At 35.4% G+C, this 16031-nt stretch overlaps 1 protein-coding gene across 2 annotated transcripts; it reads right to left on the bottom strand.

Annotated features, from left to right (window-relative positions):
* Positions 1 to 9512: 9512 nt before the first annotated feature.
* On the bottom strand, positions 9513 to 13655 carry LOC109162395 (probable LRR receptor-like serine/threonine-protein kinase At3g47570). Of its 2 annotated transcripts, none has more exons than XM_019311102.1 (4): positions 12828 to 13655; positions 12259 to 12474; positions 10014 to 10772; positions 9513 to 9924 (listed from the first exon to the last, which is right to left on the bottom strand). In XM_019311102.1, the coding sequence occupies exons 1-4, from the start codon at positions 13603 to 13605 to the stop codon at positions 9572 to 9574; spliced, it is 2106 nt and encodes a 701-aa protein (XP_019166647.1). In that variant the 5' UTR covers positions 13606 to 13655; the 3' UTR covers positions 9513 to 9571. The 2 variants fall into 2 exon arrangements, with proteins under 2 accessions (XP_019166647.1, XP_019166646.1); XM_019311101.1 differs by having other exon boundaries at positions 10014 to 12017.
* Positions 13656 to 16031: the final 2376 nt, after the last annotated feature.

A 16031-nucleotide genomic window follows, 5' to 3' on the forward strand; every position in this document is an offset into this window, starting at 1 on the left:
TGAATAATTGGTTAAATGATTAATTGGTTTTAGAGGTCGTAACACGGGGTGTTACATATACTCACAATCTCACCGCGTGTCCTAAGATTCCTGAATCCTATGTTCCTAAATACCTAGAGTTCAAACCTAATGTCCTAAAGTCTGGTCTTAAGAGTCTTATCCTAGGGTCAAACTTAGGCTCTGATACCAACTGTAACACCCCAGATTTTTGAAACTTTTAAAACATATATAATAAAGGTAAATTCTCATTAAATCCCAAACAGAGCAGTACTAAACATAAAAATTCGGGGTGTTATGCCACATCTGAGCTAGAGAACTCAGATGCACAGGCTAAACTATCTAATTATCCTTAAACAATATCATTACATCATTATGGCACGCAGGTCGAATAGGAAACTATCTATCTAAGCCTCGGGTCCTCTTAGCGCGCTCCGGAGCTAATCATCTGTGCCTGAAAGCCAAATATATCTGTTCAGTGAATAATGCTGGTAACCCACTCTAACGCGTTGAAATACCGTATAAGTATATAGGGATAAGCACACTTAACAGTTATAATCAAGCATATAAGAATATTAGCATATAGCCTACGGTCACAGATTCACTTCATCTCATTCATATCATCATTCAATTTGTATCTCATCACACAAGCACACTTTGGTGGTGCCACAAGACCAATCGCATGCCCATACATGAGGGTCAGCGCATATAGCTTTGACACGGCCCGCAGCACCCTGCCTCGTATCGCAACACGAAGGGGTCGATCGCAACCGACTGATGAACCGCAGCTCATCATAGTGTTTGATCGCAACCAAACAGTGGACCGCAGCCCAAGAGTGATCATCTGACCGCAGCCAGGAATATGAACCGCAGCTCATGTAAAACGTTTGATCGCAATCAAACGGTGGACCGCAGCCCAATAGTGTAATTCTGACCGCAGCCAGCTTCTGAACCGCAGCTCAACAATAACCAATTTGATTGCAACCAAATTGGGGTATCATGCACGCATAACACATAGCAAGCACATGCAACCCTAAGGGGAAATAAGGTATATTGAAACTTATGCGCGGTCATCCACATACTAGGAATAATCCTAAGGGGTTCATACTTCTTTCACCTAGGCCAACGGGATACCAATTCAACCAGCATGCGATACAAAGACTCTTTTATCCTACGAACGGTACCCGAAACATCAAACTAGACTTAGGCACAATAAACGGAGTCCGTTGGGACACCACGAGGGTCAGGATAACATCAAATGGAGAAGCCGAAGTCCCAAGTTGGGCAATTTCTAGCGGGTAGCCGGTGGGTGGAGGATCACCCGCCGGCTGCCCGCCGGCGAAGAACCTCCGGGCAGCGGGTGCCTGGCGGGCAGTTGTCTGCCCGCCGGCTGCCCGCTGCCGGTGGCGTCGTATTTCGGGCAGCGGGTAGGTGGCGGGTCCCCCTACCCCCACCTATCCCCGACTGACTCTTTATCAAAATAAACGTCCCGGGATCCTTCGTGGAACCCGAAACCATGCTTAGACACTTTTAAACGCAATTGATGGCACCACGTAGACAATTAATGGATCAAAAGCGAGAATCATATAGCGCACATCCTATCATGATTTCTAAACATAATCAACACCCGAACATGCGAATTCCCACCCAAACACATTAAGAATATCACAATAAAAATTTCACGATTCAACCTAGGGCTCTAATTATATTTAAATCATCAAGATCATAGTTCATCTTTTAACATCAAGAAACATCAAGATTTATCAAGAACATCACATAATCATCAAGAACCTCTTATCATCATCAAGACCATCAAGATCACACATAAAATCATCTCACCAATTATCAAGATCATATCATCAATATCATAAATGATTCATCAAGACACAAGCATAGAGAAGAAGCCAAATAAGATAATTATAGCAAAGAAAATAGGTTTTGTTAAGACATGGGTTACCTCTTAGCCTTAATTAGATCCTTGCCTATGAAGGGTCTTTCTCTAAGATCTTCTCCTCTTGATTTCTCCTATGGGAATTTTTGGGAATTCTTGTGTGGTGAAAGCTATTGTGGTGTGGGTTCTAGGTGCCTCATATGCCCCCTATTTATATATACCTAAGAGTCCCAATTAGGGTCTAAATACTATGGGCTTGCTAATTCTATTCCTTATAGGACTAAGGAGTTGGTTTTAGGGATGAGGGTCCATGGATTATGGTGGACCCTTTCTTAGTTGATTAATGGGTTTTAATTCTCTTTTTAGGATAAGTAATTAAATAATTAGTTAGGGTTAGGGATCGTAACACGGGGTGTTACAATATGATACTGCCCCCTAGTTTTACAACCTCTAAGCCTGGCCAAGTGTGTAAACTAGTCAAATCCCTTTATGGATTGAAACAAGCCAACAGACAATGTAATGTTAAACATAGCCAAGAACTTCTGAGCATGAGCTTCAAACAGGCTATATCTGATTCATCTATGTTCACAAGGGACTAAGGTAATGATTTTGTGGCATTAATTGTATACGTTGATGATGTGGTTGTAAACACGAAAAACTTGAATTGTATATATTCAAAATTCAAAGTATCGGTCACAAGTAGTATCAAGTATATATCAAACGGGAAGGGGTACAATCTCTGTATAGGAGAAGTCCTCTGATTCTCTACTAGAAGTATGTCTATTAAAAGTGTGCCAAATTTGGAATATGCCAAATTGGAAGTGTTCCGAGTTTAGAGTATGCTGAATTGGTAGTATGCCAAGTTCAGAGTATGCTGAACTGGAAGTATGCCGAGTTCGGGAGTATGCCGAACTGGAAGTATGCCAAGTTCGGGAGTATGCTGAACTGGAAGTAGTTCCTTGCTGAAGGGCTTCCAGAGTTAGTAGCTTGTTCCTCAATGAAGGACTAATATGCAGCTTGATCTTCAAAGAAGGGCTTCCGGTGATCAAGTGGCGTTTTCCTCAGCGCGGTATACGCAGTACAACTGCGGGCGTGTTCTAGACGATATCCTGGAGAGATTTCGGCAGAGCTTCGATATGCAGATTTCCAGAGCCCATTCTTTGGAAATGAAACCACTATTTATAGTGGTGAGAGTGAGGGAAAATCTCCAACCAACTCTTAATTCCTAATTTAATTATTTTAATTAAATTAAGGAACGTATCGGGACACCATTGCGTCCAGGGTCATCATTTCATCAAATTTCCAATAATATCAAATTATCCAAATTCCTCAAAATTATATAATGCACATATAATTTTAGTGGGCCAAAACTAAGTCAGGCCCGCTAATTATGCAATCCAATTGATTCAATAGCCTGGTCCAACTCGATTTAATATTTCATCATCTCGGGCCGAACAATCCAACATCCAATTACATTTAATTAAGTAATTAAACCAATTAAATATTTAATGGGCCATTTAATTAACCCAATTAAATAAATATTAGTACAATTATCCTAATTAAAGTAATTAATTTAACAATTAATCATCCACCACGGTCCAACAATATTATTTAAATTTTCAATGCTAATAGTGGTAATTGTCAGTCCAAACCTAAGCTAGGTGGAACAGATTAAGGCACATCTGGATGTTGTTTTTCATATTAAGGATTTAGGTACTTTAAAGTATTTTTTGGGCTTAGAAATAGCCAGAAGCAGCAAAGGTATTTGTGCAACACAAAGAAAATATACATTGGAGTTACTTGAAGAAACTGGTTTTATACATTACAAGCCAGCCAAAACACCCATGGTGATATCCACCAGACTTAGCAAAAACATGGGCAACAAACTTGAATACATCACTCAGTATAGGAGACTTTTGGGGAAATTGTTATACCTCACTATTACAAGACCAGACATTAGCTATGCTACACAACAACTATCTCAGTTTCTAGATTGCTCTACTGATATACATTTACAAGTAGCACACAGGGTTCTAAGATATGTCAAAGCAGCTCCTGGTCATGGCTTTTTCTTCTTAGCATCATCATCCTTGCAAATCAAAGGCTTCACTGACTCTAATTGGGCTGCATGTCCAGACACTAGAAGGTCTGTTACTGGCTTTTGCATGTTTTTAGATACCACCTTGGTATCTTGGAAATCAAAGAAGTAGCACACCATATCCAGAAGCTCATCTGAAGTAGAATATAGGGCTCTTGCAGCAGCAGCATATGAAGTACAGTGGCGGCTTTATCTTTTACAAGACCTGGAGGTGAACATTGATTCCCACACATGTTATACTGTGATAGTAAATCTACTATTGCAATAGCTGAGAATCCAGTATTTCATGAGAGAACAAAACACATTGAGATAGATTGTCACCCTTGTAAGGGAGAAATTGTAGAAGTAAGTGCTTAGATTATTGCATGTCACCACCACCAATCAGCTAGCTGATGTGTTTACTAAACCTCTAGCTACCAGCACCTTCTGCAACTTCATCTCCAAGCTGGGTCTACACTGCATGTATACTTCAGCTTGCGGGGAGGTGTCAACAGATAAAACTCAACCTTCAGGACAGCAACTGACTCAGCCAACACAATAGTTTCCTAACTAACTTAGTTAGTCTTTTATCCTCTCCTTTACCGCCTATCATCTAACAGTTCTTGTATCTACTGTCATTCAGTATAGATAGAACCAAGATGTGTGTATCAACTGATTCAATACAGAAATTACATTCTTAGCATTCTCTCCCAAATCTGAGTGCTCCTATTGCTTCTCTGACAAAGTTAACATATGTATATGTCTTGTGTTATGAATTTCTGTACCTTACGAGTATGAATTTTGTATCTCGTATTTTCAATCCAGTTGTGTCCATAATGTATGCTATATATGTGTCTAGTGTTTGATTTTTTGTGTTTTGTGTTATGAAATTTTGTACCTTACAAGTATGAATTTTGTACCTCGTTGTTTCAATATAGCCAAATATGTGAGCTAATAATTTTGGGATAGAATAATTAATAAGACGATTAATAAATATGGTATAATTAACTAGATTGTCATAATTTTACCTTTAATGAATACTCTTTAAATAATTAACAAAAGAGTAACATGTTATAATGAAATTGTGATGATTGTGTCAAGGTAAAATATAATGTACAATATTTGAAACTCAATATAACCCTAAACATAGGGACAAAAACCAATGATATGATATCTATTCACACCTATAATTATGGTGTTTTCGCTTAATACGCTAAAGAAGTTGATTTTGCAATACAAATCAGTTTAATTGAATTTTAACTTGCTATTAAAACATGTTAGAGAAAATTAAGTAGTGGTTTGAAAAATATAGTTTTGCCCCAAGGTCGCGCATTTAATTATTGCCAATATTCTTTTGATTGAACCTATTCCATATGATTCTAGCGCAATTTGTGTACTTTATACAAGAGTGATATTTACTCATTGCACACCTTAGACCTTTGAGTGGTGATATTGTGAATTCCCCTCATCATTTAAAAAACAAAGTCATTTTTAATGAGGACTAAGGGGAGTGTATTCAATCATGACTTTCATAGAGTTTTAAAGACTTTTATGAACTTTAAAAGTTTAGAGGTATTCAATTCAAACTTTTAGAGAGTCTTTAAACGTCAGGCGGTATTCAATCAAGATTTTTAAAGAGTCTTTAAAAGTCGTGTGGTATTCGATTAAGACTTTTAAAGAGTCTTTAAAAGTCATGTGGTATTCAAAAAGTTATGAACTTTTGTAGATTTTTTAATTTTAAGACTTTTGTAGACTTTTCCTTCTCAAATATAAATAGTTGAAATCCGACCATCAACCCCAAGATTTCAAATTTTCTTTCTAACAACTTTGAATGTTTTCTCTCTCTATTTAAACTCTATTTTTTTTCCCCTATTTAAACTCTATATACCTATCTAAATTCAATAAAATTATTTTTTTCTTCATTATCCTATATTTTTCTCATACTTAAACTCTACCAATTTTGATTTTTATTATTTTTATGTTTATATTCGTAATATATATTTTGATTTTTTATTATTTTTATGTTTATATTCGTAATATATATATATATATATATATATATATATATATATATATATATATATATATATATATATATATATATATATATATTTTTAACAACAGGTTACTACGAATAGCGAATTACTTTCGTAACAACAATTTGGAGTTGCAAACAGTGGCACCTTGTTGTTTTTTGTAGTCTCAAATTGCTATTGCAAATAATAGTTCTTTGCATGATGCCTAGCAATATATCAAGGATAATTTTCTATATATTATTAATATTGGATTTTTATTTTTTTATTTTATGCAACTTGTAATTATATTTTTAAATATTTTATTTGATCAAGTCTTTTATTATAAATTTTATTATTCAATATTCTTATGAATTTCTAATGAAATAGTTTTTTTTTGTTGATGTTTATTATAATAATATATATAAGCTAAGTAATTAGCATATAAGTCTCAGCATACTATGGATAAAAATAATAATGTTGAAAATGTTGATGTCGGTGAAGAACTATATAATAAGAAGAATTTTATGATATATTATAAATGTTTTGTAAGAAAATTGTAAATGATAAGAATCAAAATCATTGAAAGTTACCAAGTGGCTTGTGGTCCACTGGTATCCGATTGGCTCCTTATATGGGATGTCTTAGAATTTCAATTTAGAATTTCAATGACTTTTGTAGACTTTTTAAAATAAAAAGTTGATAAAAGTCTATGAATGTTTTTTATATAGACTTTTATAGAGTCTTATAAAGTTTTAAAAAGTTTTGAACGACTCTATGAAAGTCAATCAAAGTTTATTAAAATCTATCAATTTAAAAGTCTTTAAAACTCCACAAAAGTCATGATTGAATACACCCCCTTAAGATTCCTTCAAAACTTTCAAAAGCTCCTTTTGCTAATTTCATATATTAGTACTCGGAATCAATTTTATATCATCACCGAATAGAATTTAAATCTACTTCTATCATACACAAATTAGTAGTAGATACCACTCAAAATAACCCTTATATGCGTATTTTCAACAAAAAATGAGTGTTGTACCATCTTAACTAGGGGGTCCACTACTGGAAATTATAGAATTTTCGACCACCTGAAAGTGATCTTGAATCAAATTAATACCAAAAAGTGGTCGGAAATAGCAACAAAGGTTTTTCCGGATACCAAAAGTGGTCGGAACAAGGCTTTCGACTTGATTTAAGATCACTTTCAGGTGGTCGGAAATTCCAGCATTTTCAGTAGTGGTCCCAGGCACGAACTTACAACCTTCCAAATGGAAATCCAACCCGGATACCATTAGACCACATAGTCTTGGTGCCTTAGCTTTATATTTGATAACTCAAGTTTTCAATTTCACCGAATATATCTTGAACCTTTATAAATCCTTTCCAAAATTAAAAAAATAGATACATTTTGATTGAGTCCCCTAATTGATTCCAGCTTCTTCATTGTCTATACATTTCTACACACTAGAAGTCTTTATCACCGCGATCAGTAGGCTTTTACGCACGTACAAGAAGTCTCCACGACCATTAGTTGGTCAAAGTTCCCCATTGACTATTTAGGTGTCATTTGTAATTGTAACTTAGCTTTATATTTGATAACCTAATTTTTCGATTTCACATACTAACTATACCCTGAACCATATTAAATTTGTTCTAAGATTTAAGAAATAGGTACATTTCGAGTCGCCTAATTGATTCCATGTTTTTCGTTGTGTACACTTATGCGCACAAGAAATCTTCACCACTATTAGTTGGTCAAAATCACCCATTAATTACTCAGGTGCCATTTGTAATTGTGACAAGAAGCATCCACACTAGTAGTTATTTAGGAGTTATTTCTACATGAATTCTCTCCACTCAAAGTTAATAGCTGATGTGGGGAGGAGTTATTTCAAAATATTTCTTATGCAAAGTATGGTATATTTGTGGTCCCAATAAATAAGAGAAATAATTAAAATATAGTGAGTTAAATGGTGGGTGCATAAAAAACTGAGAAATAACTCAAAATTGATGTGGAGAAGGGTTTTTTGTAATTGAATGAGATGATAGAGGATGAGGTGGATGCTGGGACCAACAAATAACTGAGAAATAACCTCAACTGATAAGGATGCTCAGTTGAGGTTATTTCTCAGTTATTTGTGGGTCCCAGCATCCACCTCATAGTAGGCAACTGAGTAGTTATTATAGTAGGGAATTCTTCATCCATTAATGAGTGCTGTGATAGTTGTACGGGAGATTTGGGTAGTGCTGCCAAGACCACTGACTACGTACAGTTTACAGCCTTTAATTTATAGCTTTTTTTTTTTTTTTTTTGGAAAAGAATTTATAGCTTTCTTTATTGTCCAATATAATCTCTTCATGTGTAATGGTGTGGGTATTGCCTCTTTAATTATAATTAATTTGTTACGTTATTAAACAATTATTAATATTTCTTTATAATTTATGGACAGAAAGTATTATTTTTCTGATACAAAATAATTTTTTGTAATTCAAGTTCATCCCCTAAAAATATTTTAAATGGTTAATTTACCAATTATAATATGATCGAGTATAGTGATACTATACTTATTCTCACTTTTTACTCTATCCTAAAGTGAAATGCTTTGATTAATATATACAGGGAGAAAATGTAGATTATAGTTTTTTTTTTTTTATCCTATTTTCTTATCTTATTCTAATAAGATCAAGATATTTTACAAGAGTTTTACACTTTGAGGTATATTAAATAGAGATTATAAGGCAGTTTTTGGTGGTTGTTAGTATATCTTTAGACATAATAGTTTTGAAAGCACATTCATTTGATCTAGCTTCTAACTTTGAGGCCAACTGTCTCATCTAAAAAATTAAAGTGTTTACAATCCAGCGAAAGGATTATTAGTCATTGTGTCCGACGATGAAAACCTTGAGTATATCCAAAAAATTCATCTTCTAACTTCTCTCCATTTAGAATATGGTTAGATTGAGTTTCATTTCATGCAATTACTTCAACTTGGATACTAATTCAAGATTATAATATTCAATTCTCTATGGAGTCAAGTTAAGTTATATAATTCAAATTCAATTCGATCCATTTACTTAATTTCATCTATGACTAGCTTTATTGTTCAAGTTTATATTATGCTTTTACATTTCTTCCATTGTAATGTGTAGCAAATTCAATTAGCTAGCTAGGGATTTTAGATTGAGATAACTCTTGATTTAGAAGCTGTGACTTGGATTAATTGTATAAAGGAATTTTAATTTGTATAAGCGAACCTAAGACTTTTATTGTGAGTAGTGAGAGTGGATGCTTAATTTGTCTCTTGATCGAGGTATTTTAGAATTGTGTGAATAGTATGAGAATGTGACATACCTAAGTCACACTATTCACAATCTTAGTCCTACTTTAAGAAAACCTATGTGATGTATTTGATTAAATGTCTCGACTAGATTTGAGATACCATGAGATCGAGTAGAATTTAAAAATAGTTGATTAGACTAATGGTCTAACCGGAGCTTCTCTAGCAACAATACAAACAATATATTCATCATAAACAGAAAAATTGAAACACAGTTTTCCAAATTGCAAGGTAACTAATTAAGAAGTAATAATCACTTAATTACAACTTTCACAAGCTGATGTTTAATCTTTTGTAAAGCTACAACCACTTCTTTCATGCAAATCCTCTCCGCCGGAGATTCTAGACAACATCTCAAAGCCAATTCCATGATAGATGACAAACACTTGATTTTTTCATTCAAGGGTTCATTATCTTGTGCAATTAAATTTGAGTCAATTACATCAATTACCTTGTCAGGCAAGGACTCTTGTACCCAACTCTTTAGGCTCACATTTCCGGAAAACATATCACTGTTAGGTTTTGATCCTGTGAAAGTTTCCATCAACAAGATACCATAACTGTAGACGTCACATCTTGTTGACACTAGGCCTTCTGATCCATACTCTATTTCAAATTTTAAAAGATGAGAAACGATTTATTTGATAAACGAAGATAATTTAAGCATGGAAAAAGAAAATTAAAAGAACCATCACCTGGAGAAATGTAACCCAATGTAGCTAGGGTCTTTGTGTATGCAATGCTATCATCGTTGCCCAACAACTTTGCAATTCCAAAATCGGCAACATGAGCAACCATGTCCTCATCTAGGAGAATATTACTTGGTTTCAAATCACAGTGAACCACAGGCTTTGGATAACCGTGATGAAGATATTCTAATGCATACGCAACATCCATCATTATGTTTAGTCTTTGAGTAATGTCCAAGAAATGGTTTTTGGTATACAACCATTCATCAAGGTTCCCCTTTGGCATGTACTCAAGGACCAAGGCTTTAAAATTTGGAATTGAGCAATAGCCTAACACTTTAACAAGATTTCTATGGCGAAGGCCGAACATTATCTTGCATTCAACATTAAAGCTTTGGAATGAAGCTTCCAATTGCACATTAAATACCTTTATGGCCAAAATTCTTCCATCATCAAGATTTCCCCTATATACAATGCCAAAACTCCCAGCACCAATCACATTCCTTTCATTATACCCATCTGTTGCTTGTAAAAGTGTATTGTATGATATTCTCTCTTCTTCTTTAATGGGGAACACATCTTCTTTCTTTGTATCCTTCCTTTTTCTCCAAAATATAATCAACCCAATTCCCACGACCAAAGCAAGCATAACACCCATAATTCCCAAAGCCATGAAACAATATCGAATCATTCTTTTCACTTTAGACCTTTGAACTACTCTTTGCCGGCATGGTGGAACATCAAGCCTTTGATCTCCACACAATGCTTCATTAAACAAAAAAGATAGGCTTGTGAAGTTTTTAAAAGGACCATTTGATGGAATCTCACCCGTTAAGCTATTGAAAGAGAGATTCAAATAGTGAAGATATCTAATTTCTTGCAAGGACATGGGAATTGGACCACTAAGGTTGTTATGGGACAAGTCTAGTGATTCCAAGCTTAGCATCCTACCCATTGACTCGGGTATTTTACCAAACATTTGGTTTTGCGCCAAAGAAAAGTTTATCAAATTTTGTAAACTTCCTATTGTGCTGGGAATGTTGCCAAAGAACTTATTGTTTGACAAATCTAAAAGATACAAAACCTTCATATTTCCAATTTCTAAAGGCAGAGCCCCGCTAAAGAAATTAGAAGACAAGTTGAGCATCAAAAGGTATTTCAAGTTCCATAGGTTTGATGGAATTGTACCATTCATTCCATTAGAATCAAGGTGGATATATCGCAAAGAAGTAACATTCCCCAAGCATTCCGGGATGGGACCCGAAAGTAGATTTTTGCTCAAATAAATTTCTCCTAGACTCAACACCTTACAAAGACTCCCAGTTAGCTGACCACTTAATTTGTTTTCCATCAGTCCCAAACGTTGAAGCCCATGTAACCTTTGTATCGTGTTTGGAATTGCACCACTCAAGTCATTAGCGGACATTTCTATAACTGCTAAGCCAGTTAGATTGCCAATTTCATCTGGGATCGGACCGTACAACCCTAAATTGTCTGCATAAAAGTTTTGTAGAATGGAAGACAGATTACCAATGGATTGGGGGAGAGTGCCATGCAGAAAATTCGAACCCAAATCTAGTGATTTTAAGTTTCTGCATTTTGTCAGAGAAGTTATGAAACTTAATTCTGGAGAGGAAGGAGCAAGTGCTAGTTTGTTTTCAAACATTAGAAGCATTTTGAGAAGCATAAGATTCCCAAGAGAGTTTGGAATGGAGCCAATGAATTGGTTGCTATAAAGAGATAACATTGAGAGTTGGGAACAATTTCCTATTGAGAGAGGTATAACTCCACTTAGCATATTTTCATGCAGATAAAGTGCTTTAAGATTGGATTGTGTGGAGCATGTAGGTGAAGAAGGAATACTACCCAAAAGATGATTAAATGAAATATCAATTTCTCTTAGTGTAGTAATGTTGAACAACCCTTCTGGAATATAACCACCAAGATTATTTTCTCGAAAAGCAACCATTTCTAATTTAGAAAGGTAGCTCACTTCTTTAGGTATTGTACCTGCCACAGTCACACAATGTAGAATTTTAGACAAACCTTTTAGAGATCGATACTCTCAATCAATGTGACTAAGGATACAAACTTGTAATTATAAGATCACAAAGTTGAATCCCAGCCTTCTTGGCTGAACAAGTCAACCATGGGCAACCTAGGCTGGTTTACCCAATTCACACCCTTGTCTTGTCACCTTAGAAAAACCTTTTAGAACATATATAAATCAGCTTTCCATTCTTAAATTTACCTGTGAAATTGTTTTCTTGAAGAAATAACATTTGAAGAGAAGACAAATTTCCAATCACTCTAGGTATGGATCCCATGAGCCTGTTGTTCCACAATACCAACAATTGAAGTGATGACATGTTGAAAATGGTCATTGGTATAGAGCCTATAATCTGGTTATCTTCCATGCCCAATCTCTTCAAATTATGAAGGTTACCAAATTCGTCTGGAATTTTTCCTATGAAACAATAAATTATACTAATTAGATACTAATTAACAATCGGGGACACACTGATAGTACCTGTGTGACAAACAGACAAAGATACATGGAAAAAGGATCCCCAAACCAAGTTGGTCAGGTTGTTGACTTGGTAACTCTAAGGTTACAAGTTCACCTCCCAATGGGGGTGGGCCTATTGACCTAATTAGTTTAAGCCAATCAGCTATGAGTAATTTATGTTGGTTTACTCCTTGTGGCTCTTTAATTTGTCGACTAAATTCACAATGCGGGGTCTACCCAGTATGCATCCTCGAGTGAGGATTTCCACTCGTCATCCATAAAATAAATATGCATGGAAATTAAAAGTATACCTGTTAATCTGTTACCACCAATAGCCAGTGTCTCAAGCATCTCCAACTTGCCAAGTTCTCTAGGAATCGACCCATTGAACTTATTCATTGCAAACCCCAACACTCGAAGTTTTGAACATTCGGATAAATTTGCTGGTAGTGGACCACTAAAGCCATTGATTTCTAAGTCAAGAGTTTTGAGACTTGGAAGCTGATGGCATATGTTTGAGGGAAGAATACCCGACAAACTATTATTTATAAAGTTGATATGTTCGAGTGTGGAGATGTTGAAAATTGAGTTTGAAATTGTACCAGTAAAGTGGTTACTTTGGGCACTTATCACCTTCAAGTTACGAACATTCCCAAATTGTCGAGGAATCTCTCCAGTGAGATGATTGAAGCTCAAATCCAACACTTTCAACCGATGCAGATGTTCCAAATCTTTGGATAGGCTACCATACAAGTTATTGTGACTCATGTTCAAGAAAGACAGAAAGGAGAGATTTCCCAAGGATGTAGGAAATTGACCGGACAAACCCATATTTGAAATGTCTAATGCCACCACCCTATGATGTCGTGATCCACAAGTAACTCCAATCCAATGACAGATCGGAGTGGGAGTAGAAGTAGACCAATTGGTGGCCAAAATATTGTTTTGGTCCTTTAAAGTGAGACTAGCTTTCAAAGATAGAAGAACAGATAGATCGGTGGTAATATTTGTAGTAGACTCAACAAAGCTATTAGTGCCGGAATGGGTCATCAAGATGACAAAAAGAAACAAGAAAGATAAAGTAGCCATGGAGCTGAGAATCAATTGAAGAATAAAATAGGACTTAATTACTTGGTACTACTAATATAATGAGCTACGAGCTGAGGTATAAATAACGATGAGGATAAGAGATGCTCTAAACATTCTGGTCTTCCTAGCCAGTAGCCAGTCAATTATAATGAATTATTATATTTCGTGATTTGACTCTTATAATAATCAATCAAAAGGTAAAGGGAACATAGGAAAATGATACTCCTCATCTGCTTTATCTTTTCTTTGAAGTCTTTATTTAATTATTCTTTTACAACTTTATTAATATTTTTTTTTTCAATTCGTCTACACCACACATTTTTATAGTTAGACTATACTATCCTAGGACCCCATAGCAATCCAAATCATATTCATAGCTAGTAATACCTCAAAGAGTGACAAAACATTGCTTCATAAGTTTCAAAGTAACTGGATTTTCAGAGCTTGAACTCGAAACCTCTAAATAAATTAGATGAGATAATATACGCAATATCTTCCACACCCCGACCCATAGGTTTCCATCATAATATTTGCCAAACACTATTGTTAATAATGTCGGTAATTTATATCGTGGACCCTGGTCCAATACATATAATTTGATTTCATAATGTACAGAATTCATGTTCATAATACAAATACACATAAACACGATGTAATGAAGACACATAAACATTTAACATAATACACGTAATTTGATTTCATAATTTACAGAATTCATGTTCATAATGTACATAATTCATGTTCATTATATCATGTTTATGTGTATGTGTATTATGAATATAAATTATGTGTATTATGAACATGTATTCTGTATATTATGAAGTCAAATTATGTGTATTGGATGATAGAATAATGTCATGATAGGAAAGTGGTTCTAATCTAATTGTTAGGAACATTGTATTAGGATTTTGATGATACCAATGTAATGTAGAAAAGTAAACCCCTAACCATTAGCTTTTTTTTCGCTGCTTTCGTCCTAGACGAAAGTTGCCATAACTCCTCTGTAATTCGTGTTAAGCTAGACAAACACACGAAAATGAGTTATGACTAGATGTTAGGGTCTCCAAGGCGAAAGAAGACACGAGACATGAAGAACAGCAACAAAAGTCAAACAGGAGTTGTCAACAAGCACGAAAGGACAGTGTTGGTGAAAGACAATCTTTATCAAGCATTACTTCTCTTCAACAACGAGAAGAATGTTTCACCAATCTGATTTGACAACATCCTAGGACAATAAGGACTTCATCTTATGGGACACACTTTTCAAGAAGCATTAAATGAAGATGTACCACCTCTTGGAGCTAAAGGACAAAACCCCAGTGTTTTCCATACCCTCAACGGCTACATGGTACAACCTCATTAATGGAGCATTTAATGCATGAAGCTCCCCGGTCCTTGTCCACTGGTTAAAAGGTTCGAAAATCTCATCTCCCTCCAACGGATGGATTTTCATCACCTATATAAACTCACCTTCATCAACTAAGAAGGTGCTGGTTCATTATCACTCAACTTACTCACTTACAAAAGCTCTTGAAAAGTCTACAATTTACCAAAAAGCTTTTGTGAACCAGTTTTGAGGTGCTAAGTTACTTGAAGAATCTTTTGTCTTACACCTCAAGGAAGTCTTGACATTTGTTCGAAGCAATCATATCTCAGAGTCAAGACCTCATTGTTGGAGAATTCAAGAAATCATTTTCTACCAACCTCAACTCAGGAGAAGAAGTTGATAGAGGCGGAGTAAACTCGAGGAGTTGAAAAACCTACGAAGGCTGTCCGGCTTAGTGATCAAGGAAGTCTTTGTGTATTTGTACTAAGAGTGATAGTGCAATCCTTCCAACAGTTGTGGAAGAAGAGTGGAGTAGGCAACATTGGCTGAACCACTATAAAATCTCGTGTCCTCTCTATCTCTTTACTTACGCTTTTCTTTTTGCTTTCATATCATTCCTTTATTATCATTACCGAAAGTTTGTCTAATTATGCAAACTCGTGCAAAGTATCTAAAACAAATCTATATTATCCGCTGCGCCAAGACACCGAAAGGTGACGTTTAGGGCTTCTAACGAAAAGAGTCTATTCACCCCCCCCCCCCCCCTCTAGACTCTCATCTCATTCTATCGGGACCAACAAGTGGTATCAGAGCCAATACCTTGATCGGTAAAGGCTTTGCATTTACTGCCTGGTAGATCCCTATTCAAAAATCTCTTGAAAATCTTGCATATTTTCTTTGCACGTTTTTTTTTTAAATGGAAAAGGAACATGCTCATCGCTCCAAACAACTTGCATTTAGTCTTGCTAAATTTGATGACTGGAAGTTAAGAATGCAGGTTCTCCTATGCTCCATTCATGACGAAATGTGGGACGTCATAACCACCGGACCAATCACAATCATGATGGCGAATGCTCAAGCAGCCGCACAGGGAGCAGGA

This window comes from Ipomoea nil, unplaced genomic scaffold, assembly GCF_001879475.1.
Source record: "Ipomoea nil cultivar Tokyo-kokei standard unplaced genomic scaffold, Asagao_1.1 scaffold2942, whole genome shotgun sequence".
Lineage (NCBI taxonomy): Eukaryota > Viridiplantae > Streptophyta > Magnoliopsida > Solanales > Convolvulaceae > Ipomoea > Ipomoea nil.

What these genes read in the sequence shown, in the direction of transcription:
- LOC109162395 (XM_019311101.1), bottom strand. Translation starts at nt 13,605, where the DNA reads ATGGCTACTTTATCTTTCTTGTTTCTTTTTGTCATCTTGATGACCCAT. An exon ending in TCAAGAAAACAATTTCACAG is followed by an intron (nt 12,018 to 12,258) that starts GTAAATTTAAGA and finishes TGACTGTGGCAG; the next exon opens with GTACAATACCTAAAGAAGTG. An exon ending in ATTGGGTTACATTTCTCCAG is followed by an intron (nt 9,925 to 10,013) that starts GTGATGGTTCTT and finishes AATTTGAAATAG; the next exon opens with AGTATGGATCAGAAGGCCTA.